Below are 25,415 nucleotides of genomic sequence, written 5' to 3' on the forward strand. Positions count from 1 at the left end.
TATTACAATCTAATTAACACTACTTTTTTTATATTTGGGAGAGTTTGTCCCCCCAAAAAATTATTATTATTTTTCAGGTGACAAAGTGTTTGACTCTTAAAATATTTGTAACCATAACAAATTGGAGATTCATGCTTTTGTTTGGGCTGGAAGAACAATTAGAACACAAATATTTTAATTTCATGTCATATATTTCTGTTATCCATCAAACTATGACCAACTTTATTTTAATTTTGATATTTTTCAAATCTTTTTTTTTCAGATTTTAGATTTTTAAAAAGGACAAAATAATAATAATTTGGAGACATACCGTCTGTTTTTTTGTCAAATTGATTTGCTTTCGTTTGTTTGTATGCTTTTTCATGCAACTTGGATGATGCTGACCGGGATCCAACCAATGGAAATCAAGATAACAGCACCTCAGTCACGGATAAATGTGCAATCACTATGTTATGATTTTGAGTTTTTTTTTTTTTTTTTATTATATATATATATACAGTATTACACACATTACATTTGGTAAAATACCAAAATCAGAGGAAAACCACAATTCCTGTAAAAAGTATCCAGAAGTAATCATTGCCATATAAATCCACAGGATATAAAAACCCCAGATTTTATTGCAGCCATAAAACTTTAAAATCACTCTCCTACAAAATGGCAAAAAAAAAAAAAAAATGGAACGAGCGTACTGTCGTTAGTTCTCAGTGGCTTCACTAAAGATTGACTTGGTTGTTTAATTTTAATTAACATTTTTTTCAACTTTTTATATGCAAACAAAAAGTCCTTCGATCACAATATGTCGCTTGAAATGCTCGCCGAGTCTCGCGAGATTTGCCGACATCTCCGGGCGATGGTGTGAACGTTCGCCACGCGTCTTGAGCGTTCATCGCACGAGGTACGCGTGTGTGCAAAGAATACATCATACATGCATACAGTACCACTTTTTTTTTTGTTATCTGACTGTAGTGGTGCATTGAGATACAAGAAAATTGCACTTTATAATATTGTTCTTTATATAATAAAAAAAAAAAAAACAATGACAATTTAATCGAAACAAAAAAAATGTAACAGTTTTTATCGCTGTTTGCATCAATTCAATAGGCATTGTGTGGCTCCTTCTGTTGTGCCCACCTTGGCCACCTGGGGGCAGTATACGACAGACAGATCTACAGTGCTGTACATAAAAACGGTCTGTGCTCCTCAGTACAGCACTAATATAGTCTTTCTTAACAGAGATTTTTTTTTACAAATGACTTCCTGTAACCAGGATCCATCGCCGTATCGTTACGGAAGGCAGAACACCTTTTTCGATGGCGTAAATCCAAATCCTCGCTGGCTGGGCCCAGCTGCGTCCTTTCTAGTTTGCTAGCTGGCCGGCTAAACTAGCGCACACTGTGTTGGAATCTGCTCAATGTTCTTCCATTCATTCTGTCGCGGTCGCCGGCGGGTGGGTCCTTTCCGGCTTGCAACTTCATGAAAAAAAAAAAACACAAAACCTTATTCAATGTAGTTACAACTTTATTCCCCCCAAAAATAAAACATTATGCCCTCATTTTCTGAACTTTATAACCTATTTTGTCTCTCGAGATATTACAACTCTACTCTCTTGCAACTTTGATCTCATATTGATGCAACTCAACTTTTCCATGCAAGTTAATGAAGAACTTAGTTTGAAAGAATACGAGCTCACTGTTGTAATATTTAGGACGTTTTGACGGTGCGCTGTATTGACGACGATTGCGTGTTTACAGGCCGCTGGGCCTCCTGGACGCCGCCGAGCAGTTTCATGTCTTGCGTAGTGTTTATGATGAATGCTGCCTTTGTTTCATCAAGAGACTCAAGGAGCCTGCAGCGGCAGCACGAAGAAAGTAAGAAAAGACAGACAGACAAACAGACAGATTCGTGGGGGTCCGAAGGGTGGGGGGCAATCAAGCGAGGGATGGTTTGGCTTCCTGGCAGCTGGCCGCAAGGCCTCTGCTGATCTCAGCCTGATTGGTGGGAAGAGTTTGTTTGAAGAGAACATTGGTGCCTTGTTACATTGCCACAAGCAATAGCCACGATTGCGTGTGTGTGTGTGTGTGTGGATCTGACAGAAGCAGAGAAGCGGAAGAGGAGGAATGAGTGATTTCAGGAGCCCCCTCGCTCACACATACTTTGTAAAGCCCAGGATAGCAAACGCTGGCATTCGCCGCAATAATGCATGACAGATGTACATCAACGTTTTCACTCACTCTCCCTCTTTCTTTCTCCTGTTTCCTCCCATGTGGACTGTCGGCCATTAGCGTCGTCAAGCACACACAGGACCGAGGCTTCAAGCTCACCACTTTTTATTTTATTTTATTTTATTTTATTTTTTGGGCATGATATCACACTTACATTCCCAAAAGAAATGTCTAAATTTTCGCACTATTACAAATTGATTTTAAGAAAGAAATGAGACCCACCCTCCCTGAGCCGTCACCATACCACGTTGGAGGAGTTTGTGTGTCCCAATGATCATAGGAGCAAAGTTGTCTGGAACTTGATTGTAACTTTACAAACGAAAAGAGAAAAAAAAAACAAAAAATGGAAAAAATAATGCCAATGTAATGACAGCATTTCAACAAGAGAGGGCAGCACAACCCACTCTTCAGTCATCAATCGCGTACTCGGTGCACCTTATGCAGGTGAACTTTTCGATTTCTTTCATTCTTTTTTTCCCCCCTCTTCAAATGGTTTCCTTTTGGTAAATGACACACGTGTGTTGTTTTACTGCCTTCACATTTCAGTACGAATAGAATGAATCACTGCATGTGAGACACGTTCTGAGGTATTCAACTGTTGAACAATTCCAGGTAAGATGAGACAATTAGTCATGGCATCAAATCAATCAAAGCTGATGGAAAAGTGGGAGGAAACACACTTTTGCGGTTAAATTTTTTAAAATGGGGAAAAAAATTCATTTAATGAATGTATAAATCCACTTAGTCTAAGATTTTCCGTTTTTTCCTTATGTGACATTTTTTGATGGCAAAAAAAAAAACATTTTTACCCCTAAAAGTATTAACAGTTGTGAGCAAAAAAAAATCTGATTTAACATTATTCTCCCCCTAAAAAAAATAGAAATTTAGTCTCCAAAGCATACAAATCTCATTAGATTTCAACTAGACTATTTTTAATGCAACTTTATTCTTATGGCATTACATCTTTAGTGTAAAAAAAGAAAAAAAAAAAAAACGCAAATCGTTAGCCTAATAAATTAATTGCCTTTGACAGACGCAAAGAAAAAACACAATTGTTAACAACCACATTGTATATATTGTATTTTTTTTAAAAGACTTAATTGTGCTATAACGTTAACATCTATTTTCATAAGATTCTGATTTTAGTATTTAAAAAAGTGTCATTAGGTTCAGATTTATTTTCTTGGTTAAAAAAAATTAATTAAAAAAAATAAAACAAATAAATAATAATAATAATAATGCAACTTTACTCCAGAAAACCAACAAACAAAATCTCCTTGGAAAAAAAATAATATTTTTTTTTTTTCTCGTAAAATCAGGATTAACATTTTTTTTTATTTTATGTTTTTTTAACTTTCCAGCAATTGGACACTTACGAAACAGATGCTTACTTTCACTTTGAGGAATGTTCCTTGGGAATTTACTGTGGGCGTGCGCGCGCGTTGCGTGCGCGCGCGTTGCGTGCGTACGCCGAGTTGCGCGCGCGCGCGCGCGTCTTGGTGATATTTGCACAGTCATGGCGCTGGAATCCCTCCCCGCCTTACTGACTGTCACAACTCCTCCTGTCTCGGCCCTCTTCTTCCTCTTCGGTGGAGCACCTCCGCACTCATGCGAAACGCGTTTTAAATCCTTTTTCTATTTTTGTAACACACACAACGGGAACAGCCGAAAAGATATTTACACTAGCGAGTCTTTTTGAGGACTTTTTCGTCGTCGGGTAAAGAGGCGAGCAGATGTTCGAGGGGAGGTTGATCGAGGTGAGTTATTTTCGCTTTTTTTGGGGAGAGGGGCCGGGGACACACTTTTTATTTATTTTTTTTTTAGCACGTTTACGTTGGTATGTCGTTAACATGTGCGTGTGTGACACTTCACGACTGGTTAGCTTAGCTTAGTTTTGTTGTTTCTTGGTCGTTTCCCCTCCAAAAAGTGTCGGATCAGTGACGTCACACGGGTGCAGCTGACACGAATGGACTTTTAAGTAGTAATACCATAAAAGTCATTATTGGGCATGTAGTGTCCTCAATATTCTAGTTTGTGCAAAAAAAAAAAAAAAAAAAAAAAAGGTTTTTCGTTTATTAACTCCTGATAACAACTATTAATGAGGTCAGAAAACATTTTTACACCTCCTGGGACAAATCCTGTCCGCAAATGTCCTGTACAGAAGAAATAAATCACACACACATCATGTATAACGTTTTGGTTTAATAAACCTTTAAATATCTTGATTAAAAACTATTAATAATGCCATAGAACACATTTTTACACCTTGTTTGGGCCAGATCGAGTATAATCGATTATCCTTATCTGTGCAACAAACAGTATTTGTCATTTATAAGGGTTTTAATAACCCCTTATAACGATGACTAATGCCACACTTACTTGGATTCAAGTCAATTCCTCCCCCTGCGAGATTAAAGGTACAATCTTTATTCCCATAAAATGAAACTTTTTTTTTTTTTTTTTCCCGCACGCCTTTTTGTTGAATGACTCCTGATAATAACTATTAATAATGCCATAAAACAAATTTTTACACCTCGCCTCTGCCAATAGGTGTCCTCAGTGTTCTTATCTTCACAACAAATAGTCCGCCCCCAACGCATGAAAATAAATCAACAGGTAATACAACCAGCGGTTTATCTCAGCTACAGTGCTTAACCGATATATATATTTTTCTTTTCTTTTTTTTTTGGCCTCTTCTTTTTTTTCCCTTTTCTTTTTATATTAACCGATAGCTATTCAAATGTGGTTATATAAGAGTCGGCATTAAAGCATTTGATAACAGTGGGTGGTCTCTTCTCGTGTTTGTGATGGGCAGACTAATAATTTTTATAAAAGAAAAAATGTCAGCCGTATTCGATTCCATTTCGATTCTTTGGGTTGCAGTTCGATTTGAATCGATATTGATCTAAATGCACCGTTACCGGTTCAGTACGAAGTGGAAATACACCAATAATTGAGAGTAAATTTTGACAATTTAGAAATATTTATTCTTGAATGCCATGTAAACATGTCGTCGGTCACGTCACTTTTATTTATTTATTTAAAAAAAAAAAAAAATTTCAGCGATAGAGCATCTGAATATAAAAACTTGCACATAACGTAATTGTGCCCCTGGAGTACAAGGTGGTGGTCAAGTTTATTTGTGTTAGCCCTTCAAAGACCCTGTAAATTCATTTCCCTGATTTAATGAGTGACCTGCTCCATGTCTGATGTGCCCTGAGACAACTTTGGCGCCGTATGAATAAAATAGATTTGAATTGAATATACTTGACAATTTTCTTTTCTTATTCATTCAAATTTGGCAGGCTTGTTAACAATACTCTGCGGTGTGTCAAATTTACCGTATTTTCGCGACCATCAGGCGCACTTAAAAGTCTTAGATTTTCTCCAAAATGGACAGGGCGCCTTATAATGCGGCGTACCTTATGTCTGCACAAATCTCTAAATGTTGTTGTTGTGACGAGCGCTCCGCTTGACTGAGCGACGGAGCATTTCCTGCCGACACGCTGCTTATACAGAGGAAAAGCAGACGTGGCGGAGGACAGCATGCATTACGAAGCACAGTTTAAACTGCAAGCTCTCAGTTACGCGGAGGAAGATGGGAATCGAGAATTCAAGATCAACGAATGAATCCATGGTTCGCAAGTGGAGGAAGCGGGAAAACGAGCTTCGCCAAGTCAAGAAGATGAAGCCGAGTTTCCGTGGGGGGAAAAAAAAAAGAAAAACAAGGCGAGGTGGCCTGAGTTGGAAGACCAACTCGAGCAATGGATGAATGAACTCCAACCGCTGGACATCAGTGTAAACAGGGCGTTCAAAGTGAAGGTGCGTGCGGCGTGGGAGCGATGGATGACAAGATGGCGAACACAGCTTTACTAAGACTCGGAGGCAGCGCCGGGCGAGTTACGCCCCAATTTGTGAATGGATTGTGGATGCTTGGGCTCACGTGTCTGCTTGCACTGATGTTCGAGCTTTCGTGAAAGCCGGCTGTCATTTCTGAGGAGCCGCACGGCAACGAGACTGACTCGAACCTGGCGTGTTTGATTGAGAACTTGCCCAGCTGTTCATTTTGGATACAGAACGTGAGGACTGTGATGGATTTGTGGATGAGGATTGGTCAAAAAAGAATGTGAGTACATTGTTAAATACTTCAATAAAGTACAACCGAACTCAGTTTTGCTCCCGCTTCCTTTTCAAAAACATTGTTTTAGCGCGCACGCATGCTAGCGCTTGTTTTAAGCTAGCGTATGTTTTGCCATGCCTGCCCCCAATAATACGGTGCGCCTTATGTATGTGTTAAATACAGAAATAGACCCCGTAACTGAGACTGCGCCTTTTAATACAATGCACCTTATGGTCGTGAAAATACGGTACTTTTTTAAACATTTTTTTTTACCCTCTACAGGGTCTTTAATATGACTCTTCTCTATCATTTATTTCTTAATTTTCAAGATTGACTTTTTCCTCTGAATATCGGCAATTTCTTTTCGAAAATGGGAATTTCTTTTTTATTATTTTTTCTCTCTCAAACAAATCCAAGACTGTACATTTTACCAACAATGGACCTTTGAGTGCCTTATGTTGGCGACTTTGTAGTTGAACACGAGTCTCATTGCTTTCCATGTATTTTTTTGTCTGTCTTTTAATTGCAGCGCAGCAATGACACGGCAGAAAAGCTTGTTACGTAACACTGCAAAAACGAAAATGCTCATCCTGGCTTAGCTGCTGCTTCTTTTTTTTTTTTTTTTTTTCTTAATGGACAAAGTTCAAACAAAAAAAGTCTCTCAATGGTTAACCCCCTTGTCAAACAGTAGTAGTACAACCTTTATCTTAACTGCCAGCTCGACCTCTTGAGTCTTATTTAGCCAAACACTCTCATTCCGAAACCGAAATTGGTACAAACGCTTGATCATAATTTTTGACATGCTCTTCATTATTGCGACAGTGGCTACAAAAAGTCTTCCAACCTCCCATTCAAATGCCAGGTTTATGTTATATCAAAAGAATTTTCAACCTTATGTGACCTTTGACCTGTAGAACAAATTTTTTTGGGGGGGGTGGTTCTTTTTGAGAGAGGAAATAAAAATGAACATCTGAGATGATTTGGTTGCAGAAGTGTGCACACCCACTTATACCTCACATTCGACGGCATGGTAAACGAGAATCAGAACATCTCCCACCATTTAAATTGCCTCTGATTAACCCCAAATAAAGTTCAGCTGTTCTAGTAGGGTTTTTAAATTGTTTCAAAATGAGTATTACAAAAGAAATGGAACTTTAATCTTTTACTATTGTATTGTGAAATAAGTAGTATATATATATATATTTTTTTTACTTTAGTCAAAATACAACTTTATTCTAAAAAGAATGACTGTATTCTGCTAAGAGTCTGACTTCATATAGTAAAACCAAAACTTTATCCTAAGAAAATATTTAAGTGTAATTACAAAAATAATAAATAAAGTTATAATAGTATGACTATATTCTTTGAAAAATAATGCTATATTATGGGAAAAATAGTGTTGTTGTCAAAAAAGTAGAACTTTATTCTTGGGGGGGAGGGGGGGCGAATGACTTTCGTACACATGATTTTATGCTAGTAAAAAAGACTATTCTCATAAGAGTATCTTAATCTCAATTTTATTATGACTTTTGATTTTTCAAAGATGTTATTTCTCAATAATAGAGCTTTATTCTCGCACAAATCTAACTTTATTTAAAAAAAAAAAAAAAAATTCATATGGTAAAAGTGCAACTCGTCAAAAAAACACATAAATTTAGTCGTATTTTGGGAATACTACTTGTTACAATACAGTTTAATATAAGACTATGAAAGTATGTCCTGAAAATATTTGAGCATATTTTCTGAAAAACATAATTATATTCTGAAAAGAAAAAATACCGCTTTACTCTCGAAAAATAATTTTGACTTTATAGAGTAACGCTGTGACTTTATGAAATAAAAGACTGTTCATTGATGCGAAACTCTCACTTAGTTGACTACTGCGGTTTTACTACTGAATTCCTGTACAATGTTTTCCCCCTCTTTGTCAGTGTGGAGAAGTCTGGCCGCAATTTCCCGCCCAATCTCTGGAGGTCATATGACATATGACGGCGCGTTACAGAGGCCGACCGAACTGCTGGCTGAACAGATTTGATTGTGCAACGCGTGCACTGCAAAGCTTTTTGTAGAAGCTGGCAGTTCGAATCACGAGTTGGAAGAGTTGAACACGTGGAAAGTTTTTTTTTTTTTTTTTTTTTTTTTTTCCTTCTTCTCCCCCGATAAAAGCACGTGACCGGCAGCTAAAAAGCTCCATTGATTTGCTTTGGAGGTGTAGTAAGCGACGCATGGGGAAGGTAGATTTTCTCCTTGGCGCGACAGCCTGGACCAGACTTTCAAAATGTCAACTTCAATCTTGACCAAATTATTTGTACTTTTATTCTTGGAAAGAAATAGGATCACCAACAAAACAGATCATATCAATCAATCAATAAATTAAACCTAAAAACAACACCAAGATTTCAAAATATGAGTCAGTGAATATTAATAATATGTCAGTGGTGATTTGTTTTTATTCCTGCTTAATAATGCTAAGTTAAACCACATACCTGTACATTGTATTAACTCATTTACAGGTTTTCTTTTGCTTCATGTAGCTGTCAAACTATTTTAATTAGCGACAACAATTGAATGGATTCCGTGTGCTTTAAGTATGCGGACCTTTGTGTCGGCTTTGTCAAAGTGACATTATTGTTTTTAACCTTCAAACAGTTGGTCTAACAGGTTTGAGTCAGAGTTGGATGTTCTGCCACTCGGGATGGCTTTTACGTCTTGTTTCGAGGATGTGATGGAAGTTTGAAATACCGTTGAGGAAATTACAAAAATCAACAAGAAAATGATAACCAAAGAAGTAATTTCTCCAAAAACACAACTTGAGTTCTCCCAAAATGCAATTTAACAAGGTTAAAAATTTTTTACTGCCAAATACAACTTTAGTTTTTAAGCTAATAAGACTTTATTCCCTGAAAAAAAATTGACTTAAATGTTCAAATAACTATAGTGATTTTTTCCAGGAAAAAAATAAAACGTACCAGTATTTCTCATTTAAAAAAAGAAAAACAACAACTCTTTCTCGAATAGATATCACTTAGACTCAAATAAATGCAACGTTGTTCTTCCTACAAAAATGTAAAAAAAATTTCCCCTTGAATAATACAACTTTGCTTCGAGAAACCAGCTTGGTGGTCGAAGTTATTTTTAAGCCTCGTGGTTCTAATCTAGACTTAAATGTGCTGTGGCATTTCCCAGAGGGAAGGGGGGGAGAAAAGTGAGTGACTGGGGGGAGAGGGGTTTGAAATGGCTTTTCGCATTAATCTGCCAGCATCGGCGTCCTTGGAGGCGGCTAGTTTGCCTCCAATGCCAAACCCGCTGCGTCGCTTTCACCGTCGTCATCAATAAACGCAATTCCGCAGGGCATATCCCGTTGACGAAGAAGCCATTTTAAAATACTCCTTTATTCTCAAAAGTCAAAATGTTCTCATAAAAAGATTTTTACATTTTATTTGGGGGGGGGGGGGGGGGTGGTGGAATACAGCTTTTTGGGGGGAATGACATTTTTTTCTTTTTCTCCCCCAAAAATATATATATTTTTTTGTAAAATTACTAAATGAAGAAATCAGCAATGCACTCGGCTTATATTTGTCTGATATTTACATTTCTTTGATGATGTTAAACATAAAAGTGGGGAAACTATGTAAAAATATAAGAATTTGAGAAGGGGGCAAATACCTTTTCATGGCACTGTATCATGTTCACGTCGCATGAATACTGACTTGACTCTGACTGCAGGATTACCACGGCAAAAAGAGGATTCCAAATTGGGAAAACGTCTCCTGAGTGGTCACTAACAACCAACGCCGGGCGCGTCTGATTGGGTCAGATTCTGGACTATCTGTAGTTTGACCGGTCGGTCTGGGGTTTCCTTCTGTCAGCCATGTTGGAGCGAGAAGAGGAAATCACCGTCAGCCTGGCATCAATGGATTTTAACTTGTGTCGACGGGGAACAATGGAGGCAGCTTTCGGACATCAGCAAAGACTTATGGGATAAATTCAGTGAACTGAAGTCCCGCAATGCATTGCTCGTTGAGGAAGAAGCCGCCCACGCGAGGCTCGAACTTCTCGGCCATCGCCGTGCCCTCCATGCACGGCTCGGGCTACCTGGACTACATGGTGGAGAGTCACGCCTCCAAGGCGCTGAAGATCATGGATGAGTTCAGGAGGCAGGAGATGCTGTGCGATCTGGTGCTCCGCGTCACCAACAAGGACAGGACCATAGACTTTAAGGTGAGCAAGGGGACTACAGCAAGCCCAATGGGACACTAGGGGAGTTTTCAGAAATTGAAATGCTAACGTAGGTTTCAGAAAGTCAACATTTCAACCCTAAATTGTTGAGCTTTATTCACAAAAATATTGCAGCATTATAGTTTTGGGAAATTCCACTGCTAACATAGGTTTGGAAAATTTAACTGCTAACATTTACTTTCTGGATATTCAACTGGTAAACGTTCTAGTTCTCATTAATTCAAGTGCTACTATAATAGTTTAAATTTTTAACATTTTTGTTTTAGGAAATTTAACCACTCAACATTATAGTTTTGGAAATTCGACTGCTAGCATTATAGTTTTTGGAAATTCAGATGCGAGCATAGTTTTCGAAAAGTCAACATTTCGAGTTCTACATTAACCGCGTTCACATGCAGACTTTTTTTGTCTTCTCAAAGGTACATTGCAATTTTTTAACTTTAGTGAAACATTTCAAAAATGTCATTGCTAACGTTTGTCTTTTTGAAGTTCAGTATTCTAGATCATTGAGCCGCATTTAAGATCTATTTTTTTTTTTTCCTAATTTCGTATTTGTGACATATTGTTGCTTATAGTGTAGTTCTCGGAAATTCAGTATTTTTTCTCAGAATATATTAAGACCTTTTTCTGGGACATTATTTAAAAAATGTTGTTATCTTTTTCCCCTGTGTCAGGTGCACAAGATGGTGCTGGCCTCGTGCAGCCCCTACTTCCGGGCCATGTTCACCAGCAGTTTCAAGGAGTGCCAGGCCTCCGAGGTCACCCTGCGCGATGTCTGCCCCCAAGTGCTGGGGAGGCTCATTGACTTCGCTTACACGTCGCACATCATCGTGGGCGAGAAGTGTGTGCTGCACGTACTCTTGGCTGCCATGAGGTAAAACAAAAATCTCATTAAAAAAAATATATATATATATATTGCGAGGATAATTTTCGGAAATTAAATTTTTTTTCCCCAATATAGTTCAACAGTACAGTGTTCGACTGTTGTCGAAGCGCAATTTTCTTTCTTTTTTTTTTTTTTTTATTATTCAAAAATTAATAAAAGAAAAAACCTAAAATATTTTTTGTGAATCTTTGCTAATATAGTTTTCAGGAAATAACATTTCAGCATTAAGTGATTGTCGAAGGGAACATTATAAGATTTTTTTTGTTTGTTTGTTTTACTTTTGTGACTTTTCTTCAACGTTAAATGATTATTGAAGAATATAGTACAAGTTAATTTTTGATTTTGTGACGTTATTAAAAAATTTAAAAAAATAAAAAAATTGCTAAGTTTTTAGAAATTCCATTTTGTTCAAAGATGTCCTCGCGAACATAGCTTTCTGAATTATATTTGTTTGAGTATGTAAAGAAAATGTGTTGTAAATATTATTTTAAAAAATGCTGGTCTCCCATTGCCCAAGCAGAATTGACATCGCCACGTGATCTTCTGATGCTTCTGTGGCAAGAAATATAAAAATAAAAACATGCTAATGTTTGCAACAGTATTCACGTAGCGGCAGCGCTTTTTCTCTCTATCCGCAGTCTCCTCTTGGATAGTATTTGACACGTAAATACAAGAAACGCTCACTCCCCACCATTGTCCGACTGATGCATTCAAAGTGGCGTGCTTTAGGGAATTTCTTCACGGCAGTTGGTTTAATGTAGTCAACTATTCCTGCATGCCTTGTGTCAGGTTTCAGATGGAGGACGTGGCCAAGGCGTGCTGCGACTTCCTCACCAAGCACCTGGAGTCGTCCAACGTCATCGGCATCACTCGCTTCGCCGAGGAGCTCGGATGCGCCGACCTGTACCAGTGTGGCCGCGAGTACATCAACACGCACTTCAGTGAGGTGACCCATACACACCACGCTTTCTGCTGCACCATCAACATGTCAAATACATCCCTACTTTGACTTTAGGGTTTTAATTGGTTCCGCGATCACGCATGTAGCTGAGTTAAGTTGTATAGCGGTACGGTTCTAATTCCTTTTGGGGCCAAGTTCGTAATTAAAATCGCTCGTGTCTTAAATCTACTTTTCCCGTTGAAATGAACGGAAGTGTAATTAATTGGTTTCAAGCACACCAACTATGTTTTTTAATGTCAATGTATGTTAGATGAAAATCACTAACATCACAATCAATAGTATTGTACTGCATTAAACGTGTAGTAATAACATAATCAGATAGAACTAAATAGTTTTTGCAAAATGTTTTGCTTTATTTCAATAGATATTGTACTGCTCCTTCTGGTGTGCGTGGTTTGGGCATCAAGGGGCAGTTGAATGCATACATTCAGTGTAATACACGCAGATTGTATGATAAAAAACAAAGGCGACTGTCATAACTAAGATGCAGGATATTGTTTGTTTTTTGCAGCGCGTAAAGAATATATGCCGGTGAGTATTGTCATAAAGTATGCGCTGTCAGTATGTGTTGCACACCGACTGCGTGATTGTCTTCCACCGGGCTCCTTCTTTTCATATGTAAAACAATGTGAAAATGTCTGTTCCTGAGGGAGAATTAAAGTCGCTAAGTTGGCAACAGTGACTCTGCGTTTGTAAAGTAGTTCATCACTGTTGACAGCCATGTTGTTAGTGTAAGCAGTGTACATCAGCGGGGGATGTGCTTTAAACCACGGAAGTCGCTAAAAAAAAAAAAAAAAAAAAATCAGAAGCAGTGGAAAAACATTTCTAAATAATCGTCCTGAGCAATAAAGTCGGAAATAATCGATAAAGCCAATTCATTGCCCAGCCCTTCATTTCCCCCTACATGTCTTGTGGCGGTGGTGATGCCCAGGTGACGAAAGAAGACGAATTCTTCAGTCTTTCTCACTGCCAGCTGCTGGAACTCATCAGTCAGGACAGCATCAAGGTGCTGTGCGAGTCTGAGGTGTGTTTTTGCTCATTAACGCTCTACTTAAGTCAATACTTTGCTATTGGAGTGACTCAGAATTGGACCTGAAGTTCCAAGGTACGTAATATATTTAAAGCCTGCGTGAGATGGCGTATCTTTGTGTGCGTGTGTGTATGTATGTACACTTTTACTAAGGTACTACTGTAGTGTGCACTTATCACTCATACTAATTAATTCATTGAAATAACAATTCTAAATATCAATTAATTCATTGAAATAATTATAAATATATGTATCAGTTTATACATGACAAAACAAAAATAAAGTATCAAATGAGCCAATTAGCAAAATATATATACACCAATTATTCAAACTATATTAAACAGTTATTTAAACAATTTTAGACAAAATATACAATCCAATTAACGTATTTAAAATATATGAACAATTACAAAAAATATGTTAACAATGTGAAATATCAACTAATTACTTCAAAATATGTAACCCAATTATTTAAAATAAAAATATGAATTCCTTATTTAATGTATATTAACAATTGTGGAAAAAAGTAAAACAACTATACAAATCTGTCAAACAAAACATAAGTGCACTGATAGAAAATATAACAATTAATTCAACATATAAACATTTTTTTAATTAACCAATTATACAGATAATTAATTTTAATCATTGTAATAGACAACTCTTAACATTTCATGATTGTAAGTTTTACTATAAACAACAGTTACTCGTATAGCGTATTTTTACACTTTATAGAAAGTAACCACGTTTAACTTAAAACATTGTCTGTACCAATAGGTTATAATAGTGAAGTTTCAGCTCCTGAATGTAATTAATTGACAAGTTGAATTTGAAATATGAACAAAATGAAGGTTGAATGGCCTGCTGGAATCAAATGTACTTATGTTGGATTCTGCTAAAAACCTCAGTCAGACCCACGGTTCTAATGTAAATTCGGCATTATGAAACATTTCGATAACATTACAAAGCATTCATTTCCTTTGCAGGTTTACAAGGCATGTACAGACTGGGTGCGCTGGGACATGGAGAATCGAGCCCAGTACCTTCATGCCCTCCTGAACGCGGTCCACATTTACGCCCTTCCGCCCAAGTTCCTCAAAAATCAGCTTCTGTCCTGCCCCATCCTCAGCAAGGTACTTCCTTAGCCGAAGTTTGGCCTTTCCTAGCTAAACGCAGTCACGTGGGAGACTCTGTCATGCTCAAAATAAAAACAAGGGACATGCTCCCAGTCACATGCTCTTTGAACATTTCCCACACACTTTGCTTCTGTTTTTTTTCTTCTGTCCTGCAGGCCAACGCTTGTAAGGACTTCCTGTCGAAAATCTTCCAGGATATGGCGCTGAGGAAGGTTCCTCCAGCACCCATACGTGGAACACAACTCATCTATGTGGCCGGCGGGTATTTATCTATGCTACATTAGTTCTGTGTCGCTGTTTAAAAGCATGTAGCAACATATTTTTGTCTCTTTGGTTTAACTCCCCCTGAATTGTGTTTATACTTTTCAGTAAGGTGATGTAAAACCTGGTTGGGAGCATTAATCTACAAAGTTTAGTCTATTTTTTTTAACATTAATTTTTTAATCTACAAACAACAACAAAAAAAGGCTGTTTTTGTGAAGCAAAGCAAATTTATTTATTTAGCGCATTTCATACACAAGGTAACTCGATGTGCTTTACATGATTTAAAAGCATTTAAAAACAAAGAAAACAAACAGCTTATAAACATTTAAAACATAGAGGGGAAAAATACAATTAAAACGGCATACAGTGCAAGAAATATAATTTAAAAGTGGAAATGCTCTAAAAAGCATGGGAAAAAATTATCGTTTTTAACCTGCACTTAAAATCATGCACGCTTGGGGCTGACGTCACTTCTGTTAGCAACGTATTCCATTTGTGTGCAGCATAATAGCTAAATGCTGCTTTACCACGTTTGCTTTGGACTCTGTGCTCCACTATTTGACCCGAGTTTAGTGATTTATTCTAAAGCTAACTGCAAGCCAGTGTAAAGCATTTAGAATTGGAGTAATATGCTTTGACCTCTTTGTTCTGGTCAGAACCCGAGCGGCAGCATTCTGAATGAGCTGTGGCTGTTTAATGCTCTTTTTAGGGAGTCCAGTCAGAAGACCTTTACAATAGTCAAGTCTACTTGAGATAAAAGCATGGAGAAAAAAAAAAAAACATCTGTCAGTTAGGTGTTTTAAAAACTGCTTGGAAACATTAATCTCCAAATTTTTTTGTCCTAAAAAAAACAACAAAAAAACAGAAATTACACATCCTTTGTTCTTGTCTTCAAGATCAATAGGCTTCTTGTTGTTTTTTTCCAGATACAGGCAGCATTCCCTGGCCACCATGGAGGCTTACGACCCCGTCCGGAAAGTGTGGCTCAAACTGGCCGACATGCCGGCTCCCAGCAGCGGCCTTGGGGCTTGCACGCTCTTCGGCCTGCTCTACACCGTATGCCCGCAGCCGCTCGAACACACTCACCCGCCCCCGGCGTTTATTTATTTATTTATTTTAAGACGGGGTCTTCGTCGTGATGTCTGTTTTGGGCCTTACAGGTGGGCGGCAGGAACCTGTCGCTGGAGTGCATCACCGACTCCAGCGCGTTATGCTGCTACAACCCTATGACCAACCAGTGGAGCCAGCGCGCACCCCTCAACGCGCCCCGCAACCGGGTGGGGGTGGGCGTGGTGGACGGCTGCATCTACGCCGTGGGGGGCTCGCAGGACTCCACGCTGCACAACACTGTGGAGCGGTGAGTGACGTATGGATGTACGGAAAATTGAGTACCTGTATGTACAGTGCCATCGAGTGTTTGCTCCCTTCTCCTTTTTTCCAGTTTCCCCACTATTGTTTGATCATCATACAAATATCAGACAAAGATAACCCAAGTAAACCAAAAATCTATTTTTTTTAATGATTTTATTTACCTGGCCCTGTGTGGAAAAAGTAAGTGGCCCCTCAACCTAATAACTGCTTTTTTGTTTTCTACACTGTAACTGCCAATGAGTCTTTCACATCGCTGGGGCCGTTCACGTATTTCTTGTCTCGTACATTTATGCCGTTACAGTATGTGTTTATAAAGTATCATATTATAGAGTGGTATTTAATTGAACTCTAAAATTGCCCATAGGTGTGAATGTGAGTCTGCATGTATATAATTCTCCCGCCTTTAAACTCGACATCAGACGGGATTGGTTCCCTCTCCTCCAGACCGTCACCACCGCTCATTTTCTAAAGGCGCTGGGATTATCATGGATCCGGATGAAATGCGCGTGAGCAAAGTCCACTTTAGTCGAAAACAAGACGTTAAGCGTGTGTCCCTCCAAGGAGGACTCGGCGAGATATTTGCTTGTAATAACAAATGGATTATGGCCCTATGACGGAGGGATTATTTTGTTTGTTTGACATCATTTTAATGTAATCCATTTCATATTGCCCAAATGGAAAGTAATGAAGCATTTCTTTGATTTTGCAGGTGGGACCCCGAGACCAATCGTTGGTCCTTCGTGTGCCCCATGCCGGTAGCCCGCCTGGGGGCCGGGGTGGCGGCCTGTGGGGGGGCGCTGTACGTAGTGGGCGGTCTGGTCGGGCAGAGCCGATCCAACACGGCCGAGAAATACCAGCCGGACACCAACACCTGGCACCCGCTGGCGCCCATGAGCACTGCACGCAGCGGACTGGGTGAGCCCCAAAGAGGGAGGTTTTGAGTACATTTTCTAAATGGACCTTTGGAGCATGATGTCTCACGTACCTCTGGGTGGCAAAAGCTCAAGCGATCGCCAGTGGCACCACTACTAAATAAACCCTTATATGTCACTTTGACCAAAGCAGAGCCACTGAGAAAACAGAATTCTTCACTACCACCGTAGTTTCAATGTGTGAAGTGTCAGGCAAAAAGAAAAATGGTATGTTTTCCCCTGCTATTTACGAGTCTATGGCCTGACTAAATGAAGCTGCTACCCTCATATCAACATGGTTGCTTGGCCCAAAGACACCACAAGATGGCACCAAAGCAATATTTGTTTATGAGACTTGGCTTTGGCCTGAGCACAAATTTTGTTTCCATGTATAACAGAGAGGGTCCCAACAATATATAGTATGTACAGTAATTCTACATTGTACAACGTTTTTCTTTACGTTCTTATGAGTTGTTTTTATACAACAGTCCTATATTTCTTTATTAACTCATTCAATGCCAACCTTCCCAGTTAACATGGATCTTTGTCTTCTAAAGCCGTCAATGGCAGCGAATGGGTTAAAATCCTGAAACAAAGAAATTTGAATCTGATATTTTCATCTGCTTTCCACACCAGTGTCGTATGCAGTGTAAAACCGCCTCCAAAGGATTTTTTTTTCTATTCAAATTAATTCAAATGCAAAACTAGTCTTCTCCATTTTTTTTGTGAATTGAATGAAATTAATTTAATTTTACATTTAACTTGTTGAAAAAAGTCTTTCAAAGAGGTCTATGTCATTTCATCACAACACCAGACAACTCCAAGAAAATAAGTTCAAAAAACAGACTTAGTCCAAAATTTTCACATAACTAGAAACCTACACTGAAATGTTAGGTTTTATGTACCAACTTCACTGAGGAGTTTTATGACATCATCTCTCTTGGACTGTTTCATGCATTTAGCTTGTTTGACACTCATTTTCAAGCACAATCCAAGCTATTTTAGCAGCAAGCTAACAGGCGCAGCCATGTTTAAGGATGTACGTGACAAGTTTGAGATGACTTAAACGGAGATGACTGTAACTGCATCAAAATGTGCATTGCGCTTGGCATCTTTTGCGTTTGAACTCTCCAAATATTGTTGTCTGCATGTTCTGAACTCCTGTTTCCACACCAGTGTCATGAGTTGCCCTGTTGTATGGATGTAGCTTACTCTCCCATAGTTGATGTCGTCTTCAGACTTGTCCTATGACACTGGTTCTCAAGGTGTGGTACGATTACCACTAGTGGTATGTGGACTCTCTCTATTGGTACAAGAAAGAATCACAAAGTGAAACACAAATTACAATTTTTTTTTTTTTTTTTTTAACTCTAGTACAGTAAAATTTTTACTTGGCAAGCACGGTTCAGTTGTATTTAACTTTTGAGAAGCGTAGAATACATTTGCATTTAATTATGACAAGCTAAACCACTGTTATGATTGTCTTTTCACACGCAATGAAATGGTTAACGATGATTATGTGTGGGCAGGCCTCGTGTGCGTCAACGCTCACCTGTACGCCATCGGTGGCTACGACGGATTCAACCAGCTGGCCACGGTGGAGCGCTACAACATAGCCCGGAACACGTGGGAGGCCCGGACGTCCATGCAGTGCTGCCGGAGCACGCACGGCGTGGCTGTGCACCAGGGGTGCATTTTTGTGCTAGGTCAGCTTACACACACACAATGACTACAGTGAACCCTCGCTATTCACAGGCCACCACGAATTGCGGTAAATTGCGAATGGTAAACACCCCCTTTGAAATGTTTAGAATTGCCTATAATATTAGTCTAAACCAGGGGTGTCCACACTTTTTGTTGCAAGGGCTGCCGCATACAGAAAATTAACACTCTAAAACCAATTCATCAGTGTAAGTAAACTTATACTCAGCAATTATATATTCTTATATATATGCATGTACAAACCCAAATTCTGATGAAGTTGGGATGTTTGCAATGATTTGCAAATCTTGTTCAACCTATATTCAAGTGAATAAGACATTGTAAGTTAACACAGTTCATCGCTACATCTACAAATGCAAGTTAAAACTCTACCATGCACAGCAAATGCAATGTATCAACAACACCCAGAAACGTCTCTGGGCCCAAGCTCATCTGAGATCGACTGACGCAAAGTGTGGTCTCGATTCAAATTGTTTTGGGAAACCACGGATGTCGTGTCCGAGCTGAAGAGAAAAAGGATCATTATTATCAGTGCAAAAAATTTAAAGCCAGCATCCGGGATGGTATGATGGTGTGTTAGTGCCCATGGCATGGGTAACATGCACATCTGTGAAGGCACCATTAATCCTGAAAGGTATATCCAGATTTTGGAGCAACATATGCTGCCATCCAAGCAACGTCTTTTTCAGGGACGTCCCTTCTTATTTCAGCAAGACAATGCCAAGCCACATTCTGCACGTGTTACAACAAGACTTAATGATCTGTTTGGCTTGATCAAATCGGACGATATTGAGTATTATATGCAAATTTTGTGATCGGCTGTAATGTCAGAATTCGGCGATCCACGTCATTGATCAGATCCGCAAAGACAGACATTACAGCAGACACAATCTTGTTTACTCCAGAGATGTTCAATGCTACCGTTGTGTGCGTTTGATTGTGAAAGCCAGCCTTTTTTTAGAACTGGCGCGTCTTTAGTGAGACTGTTGCACATCTAAGTTGAAATTCCGCCTCCACATCCCAGTGGTGGTTCCAGGTGAGGGTAAGGGGGGGCCAGTGCCCCCTAACACTGTGCTTGGCCCGCCAGAATTTAACAACCATGCATGAATGGAACAAGTTGTTTTCTGACTAGATTGTCTGGAAAAGAAATTCTGTTAGACCCCGCTAAACATAAACCCACACCTTAAACCTTGATCTGTCCAGAATCCAGAAGGAACGTTGTGCTTTTCTCCATCTGTGCATTTGTTGTCGGCGTCCAGGAGGCTTCAACCAGCATGATTTCGTGTCCACTGTGGAATGCTACTGCCCGGAGAGGAATGAGTGGACGTACAAAAGCGACATGTTGCTGGGGCGTAGCGGCATGGGTGTGGCCGTCACCATGGAACCGTGTCCAGCCAACCTGCCTCCAGAGGAGGACGATGACGACGACGGCGGCTGACGGACGACCACTGACGGACACTTTTGTAAATGGACGCCTCAGACAAACGTAATGTGGATTATTGCAGGTGGACACTTTTTTTTAATTCTTTTTTTTTTTTTTTTTTTCTAACCGTGAACTCACGACTAACAATGTGCTACAACAACTCCAGATATGCCTTGAGATGCGAGTTTAATTTGTTCCATGACCACACTCATCGCAAAATATTTTTCTCCATTGAAATTAATGAAAATGCTATTAATCCATTTCATCCTACCTCCCCCCCCAGAAAAAAGAACAAACATTTTTTTGAGAACAAAAACAGCACTCCATAACATTGTAGCATATAAAACATACATTAATGACACAATTAAATACAATAATTATAGTTATAGTTATAGTCACACTTTGCATCAATTGAATGACCATTGTGCCTTGGCCACCAAGGGGCAGTAAAAGATGGTCAGACGGAAATATTGTATATCTGTACAGTCTAGATGTCTCAGCTCCTCGTAGAGGATAAAGAATATATGACTGTGTTCCGTGATGGTGAATGTGTAAATGTGTTGCTGCATCGTTTGTGTTTAAATATCAGTACTTAAAGGGTTATACGTTTCCCATCATGTGTTAGCATTAGCATTAATCTAGCGGACGAAAGGCTAAGATATGAATGGAAATGCAATTACTCTGTTCCAGTCCTCTCAAAGAAACATTGTACTCAACGTTATTGTACTGTATAAAAACACAGTAATAACATTGGCTCTCCACATAACCCACAAACACGGAAAATCACAAGCCAATACACCAAAAACAGCTGTACCGAATGGATTGTCCTTCGCGTTGTTCGTCTTCTGTGGGGTCAATTGGCACTTTGCAAACCAGCCCATGGGCGCATTACTGCCACCAATTGGTATTGTCCTTCTACTGCCAGTAAGACAATATGAATTGATAGTGGATGTTGTGAAGTGTGCTGGCGGCGGGGGTTCGTATTTAGTTTGTATCTCAAGACAAACAAGTTGGTCAAGCGACGGACCGTGTCGCAAGTCTCTGCACTCGTATCTCAAGACACCACTGTAATCTATACCGGGGCCGGCTCGCCCATAGGGCGAGATTAGCAAATGCTTAGGGCGCCGTGGCCTCTCGGGGTCCCCCCGAAAAAAATAAATAAAAATCGGGTAAGGATTCACATTCAATATACAGTAATTATATTAAACCATTCCTATTAACTTTTCATTTGAAATTAGTATGTTTCAACTTTACGGAAAGGAAAATCGGTAAACTGAAATTCATGTAAACAATTAATGAAATGAGTCAAGAGGATCCGTGGGAAATAGTTTGAAATCGGCGTTCTTGCCCGGAGCGTTACAGCGACACACCCAGCTACCGATGATCACAACTCTGATGTAAGCAAATGTCGCTAGCAAGTACAGAATAGGACAAAGAGGCTTCGTAAAGGTACGTTTGCAGTGGAACGCTTTGTCCACAACTGAATCATCCACACGAGCCCAAACGGTTAAGGCTCTCTTTCTTTTAGACCGAGAGACTCGTTAAGCTGTTTTTTTGTGTGGAGCACGCAACGAGCTTGATTTGCATTGAATTCACTCTTGAGTGTCCGCATTGCTTGCAGTGCATTTCTAAATGTTCAAAGTCAGTTGCACTTAAAATAGTATATGATAAAGATGAGCCTGAAAGAATTCCATGATTGATGAATGAATCTAAATGAATCACATTTTCTGTAAAATACTACATATTAAAGGGCAATGAGAACATGAATATACGTTAAGAATTTAATGTTATAACAACAGCGACTGCTTTTTATTTATTATGAAGAAATGTGAAACCTAAGTTCATCCAAGGCTGGTGCTTGGATGAACCACAAATGTGTATTATGTTTCTCTTGCTACCTACAGTTATTTACTATATCATATTTTCCCCAAATATTTAATTCTGAATCATTCAAATGCTACTCCACTTAATGCACATTAGCCACTGATGAAGGAATGCAACCTTTTGATGACCTGTCAAACTAAACTACTGAATGCCAAAATGAAAAGAGGAAAAACAAAAAGATAAAGGTTGCTTTAGTATTGAGTGAACAAAAAAACAGATGAAATCTTTGGTGGATGAATCCATCTTTTTTAAATGGGGAAGTTGCACTTTTAAAATAATTTGACAACTAAAATGAAAAAGCTAGCAAAGGCTCAAATGTAAAGCAACTCCCAAGTATTATCTCCACAAAATGATGATGATTATTTTTTTTTTTAAATATATATTCTCACATTCTCATATTCTCCACATTAGGTTGGGCCCTGAGCTATCCATTAATTATACTATTGAATTATATGTCGTCATTGCTCTCTTTAAATGAGTGTGTTCACTTAATATTTCACTGTCCTCCTACATTGTTTTTCTTGCGAAAATAAACACAAAAAGGTTTCCCATAATTAACTCAGCCAGTGTTGTGACTGCACCCAAACAACCACTAGATGGTGCAAGAGGCCCAGAAATCGGCAGTTTTTCGTCATACAACTTTAGTGGATAATGACGACGGAACAGCTGAGGCACAAGTCTTATTATTATTATTATTTTTATTTATCCTGTTTTTCTGTTTTAAAAAAATATCTAATAAAAAGAAATTGATAATGTTGTATGGTTATCGTCACACTTTCACCTTTTCCTCTGATTTCACTTGTACCCATCTTAAAATTAAATAACCAAAGAAAAAGCAAGTACAGTGATGCCTTGCGATACAAGTTTACATTCTTCCGTGACCATGCTGGCACAAAACAAAAATTGCATTTTTAAAAATAAAAAAAGTACTATATATTGTACTTGATAAAAGCCTATTGTAATAACATAATTAAATGGAATGTAAAAAAAAATTAACAATTTGAGTATCATGATTAATTCATTGCAGCTCCTTCTGGTGTGTACGGCTTATCCACCAGTGGGCAGTGTAATACAGTCAAGCAGACACAAACAAAGAAGAGTTCCACCACTACTATAAGTGACTGTAAGCTGCTGATGCACCGTTTGTGCTCAAATATCCGTTGCTTAAAGCATTATAACATTGCTGCATGTATGCTGTTTGCTCGCACGTCTATGGCGTTTTGGATTGTTTGTTTGCATTAAGCTCAGCGGAGATTTTCTGTCTTAAATGCGCAACCTGTAATTCCCTTTGTTTTATGTTTGTGGAGTGAGTTGAGTTCAGTGCCGCCACACAGCGCTTGTATCTCGAGCGTTTGCAAGTCAAAGCAAAACAAACAAAAAACGCTACCTCCTCGCTCGAAAAATACCCTCAAGTCGGGTCACTCGTATCTCGAGGAACCACTCTGTGTCTGGTTATCATCACACTTTTCTTTTTTGGCAACACTGGTTCCCTTCTTAATGTTAAAAAAAAGAAAAAGTAACTGAGATGCAACGATGTATCGACAGCTAATTGACACATTATTCAGTAGCGAGTGTTGGTGATTCATTAATCGTTTAAAAACCTTGTTTCACTTAAAATTATCCAAATCCTCTGAATTTCAGTATCTCAAGAATACATTTTAAAAATTATATTTATTATGACAATAAAGCAGCCGGCACGGTGGGCGACTGGTCAGCACAGCCGCCTCACAGTTCTGGGGACCGGGGTTCAAATCCCGGCCCCGCCTGTGTGAAGTTTACAAGTTTCTCCGGGCACTCCGGTTTCTTCCCACATCCCAAAAACATGGCGGTAGGTTGATTGAACACTCTAAATTGCCCGTAGGTGTGAAGATGAATGCGAATGGTTGTTTGTTTCTATGTGCCCTGCGATTGGCTGGCGACCGGTTCAGGGTGTACCCCGCCTCCCGCCTGAAGATAGCTGGGATTGGCTCCAGCACCCCCCGCGACCCTCGTGAGGATAAGCGGTAAAGGAAATGGATGGACAATAAAGCAGTAAATATTTTCATAGTAACGTCATAACAAAGCATTGATTATCTTTTTTTTTTTTTTTTTTTTTTTATCAAAACAAGACATTTGCAAACATCTTCATTAACTTCGAAAAACATGAATGCAAATGTTTGCCTGTTTTCCGACATTTTACGGACCAAAGCGGTAACTGAATCGTAATCGATATGTTTCTGCACTGTCTTGTCTGAAATTTGAATAAAAGGATAGAAATTTTAAAATGATTAATCGAAAAAAATGAAGTCATTGTTAGATGCAGTAGTGTATGTATGTATATATATATATATATAAACACTTTTCCTCTCAGGAAAAGTGTATTCAAAAAGTAAATCGTATGTATTAAAATCATTGAAAGTGTTTTCCAGTATCGATGTGTTTATGTGAGCCTTGTAGGGTGAGGGTGGGCTTTATTTTTGTGTGTGTGTGTGGGGGGGGGGCTGCGGTTGTGTTTCCGCACCACCGCAGCAATGTCACCTTCACGGGACGGCTCCGTGGCGGTTGGCATCCTTCACAATGTAACAGATTAGCTTTGCAAGGCGGCCATGTTGATGAGGTCATCACTCGCCAAGGTCACACGCACAGACGTACAGTTAAAGCCGCCCCCCACCCTTCCCTTCCACCTCTTTAGAGCCTTGTTCCTATCATTTGTAGACCTTTTCCCCATCACGGCACGCATACTTCCGGGTGGCAAAAACATCTGGCACGACCAGAAAACAAGGCAGAGCAATGAAATGTGTCGTGTCAGTCGAAAAGAATGTTACATGAGGTAAATTGCTTGGAAGGGGGACAGAATGTCGGTCCGAAATTTACTTTTCGACAGGAAAATGCATTCAAAAATCGACGTGATGGAAATTCCGACGTAGTTAACGTGACCGAGGGATTGCGATATGATTGAGTAACTAATGAATTGACTTTTTCGTTGCTCGGATTAATTTTGACGTTGAAATGGATAGCGGGCTAGCCATTGTGTTTTGTTAATTCAATCTCCTACATTTTATAAATACCTGTGAGAAAATACCTTTCACAAATCCAATGACGGCTGTTTGGTTCCTTTTAGAAGTGGCGACTGCGTCTTGCCGTCTTCTCTGTACAACTGCATCGGTGGCTTGAGATACAAGTTCAGTTTGTTCCATGACCACGTTTGTAACCTAAAACACTCATCGTACCGCAAATCATCTTTCCCCATTGAAATGAATAATT

At 39.1% G+C, this 25,415-nt stretch overlaps 1 protein-coding gene across 1 annotated transcript; it reads left to right on the top strand.

The window, feature by feature from the left end:
- The first annotated feature begins 3,742 nt into the window (after positions 1-3,742).
- On the top strand, positions 3,743-24,250 carry keap1a (kelch-like ECH-associated protein 1a). The gene is made up of 12 exons (XM_061695900.1): positions 3,743-3,982; positions 10,072-10,566; positions 11,259-11,458; positions 12,260-12,416; positions 13,363-13,455; positions 14,448-14,594; positions 14,753-14,859; positions 15,788-15,917; positions 16,022-16,218; positions 16,942-17,147; positions 18,673-18,849; positions 20,125-24,250. The coding sequence occupies exons 2-12, from the start codon at positions 10,354-10,356 to the stop codon at positions 20,301-20,303; spliced, it is 1,806 nt and encodes a 601-aa protein (XP_061551884.1). The 5' UTR covers positions 3,743-3,982; positions 10,072-10,353; the 3' UTR covers positions 20,304-24,250.
- The last annotated feature ends 1,165 nt before the right edge of the window (positions 24,251-25,415 follow it).

This window comes from Phycodurus eques, chromosome 14 (genome assembly GCF_024500275.1).
Source record: "Phycodurus eques isolate BA_2022a chromosome 14, UOR_Pequ_1.1, whole genome shotgun sequence".
NCBI classification, from domain to species: domain Eukaryota; kingdom Metazoa; phylum Chordata; class Actinopteri; order Syngnathiformes; family Syngnathidae; genus Phycodurus; species Phycodurus eques.

What these genes read in the sequence shown, in the direction of transcription:
- keap1a (XM_061695900.1), top strand. Translation starts at nt 10,354, where the DNA reads ATGCATTGCTCGTTGAGGAAGAAGCCGCCCACGCGAGGCTCGAACTTC. An exon ending in GTACTCTTGGCTGCCATGAG is followed by an intron (nt 11,459 to 12,259) that starts GTAAAACAAAAA and finishes GCCTTGTGTCAG; the next exon opens with GTTTCAGATGGAGGACGTGG. An exon ending in CTCATCTATGTGGCCGGCGG is followed by an intron (nt 14,860 to 15,787) that starts GTATTTATCTAT and finishes GTTTTTTTCCAG; the next exon opens with ATACAGGCAGCATTCCCTGG.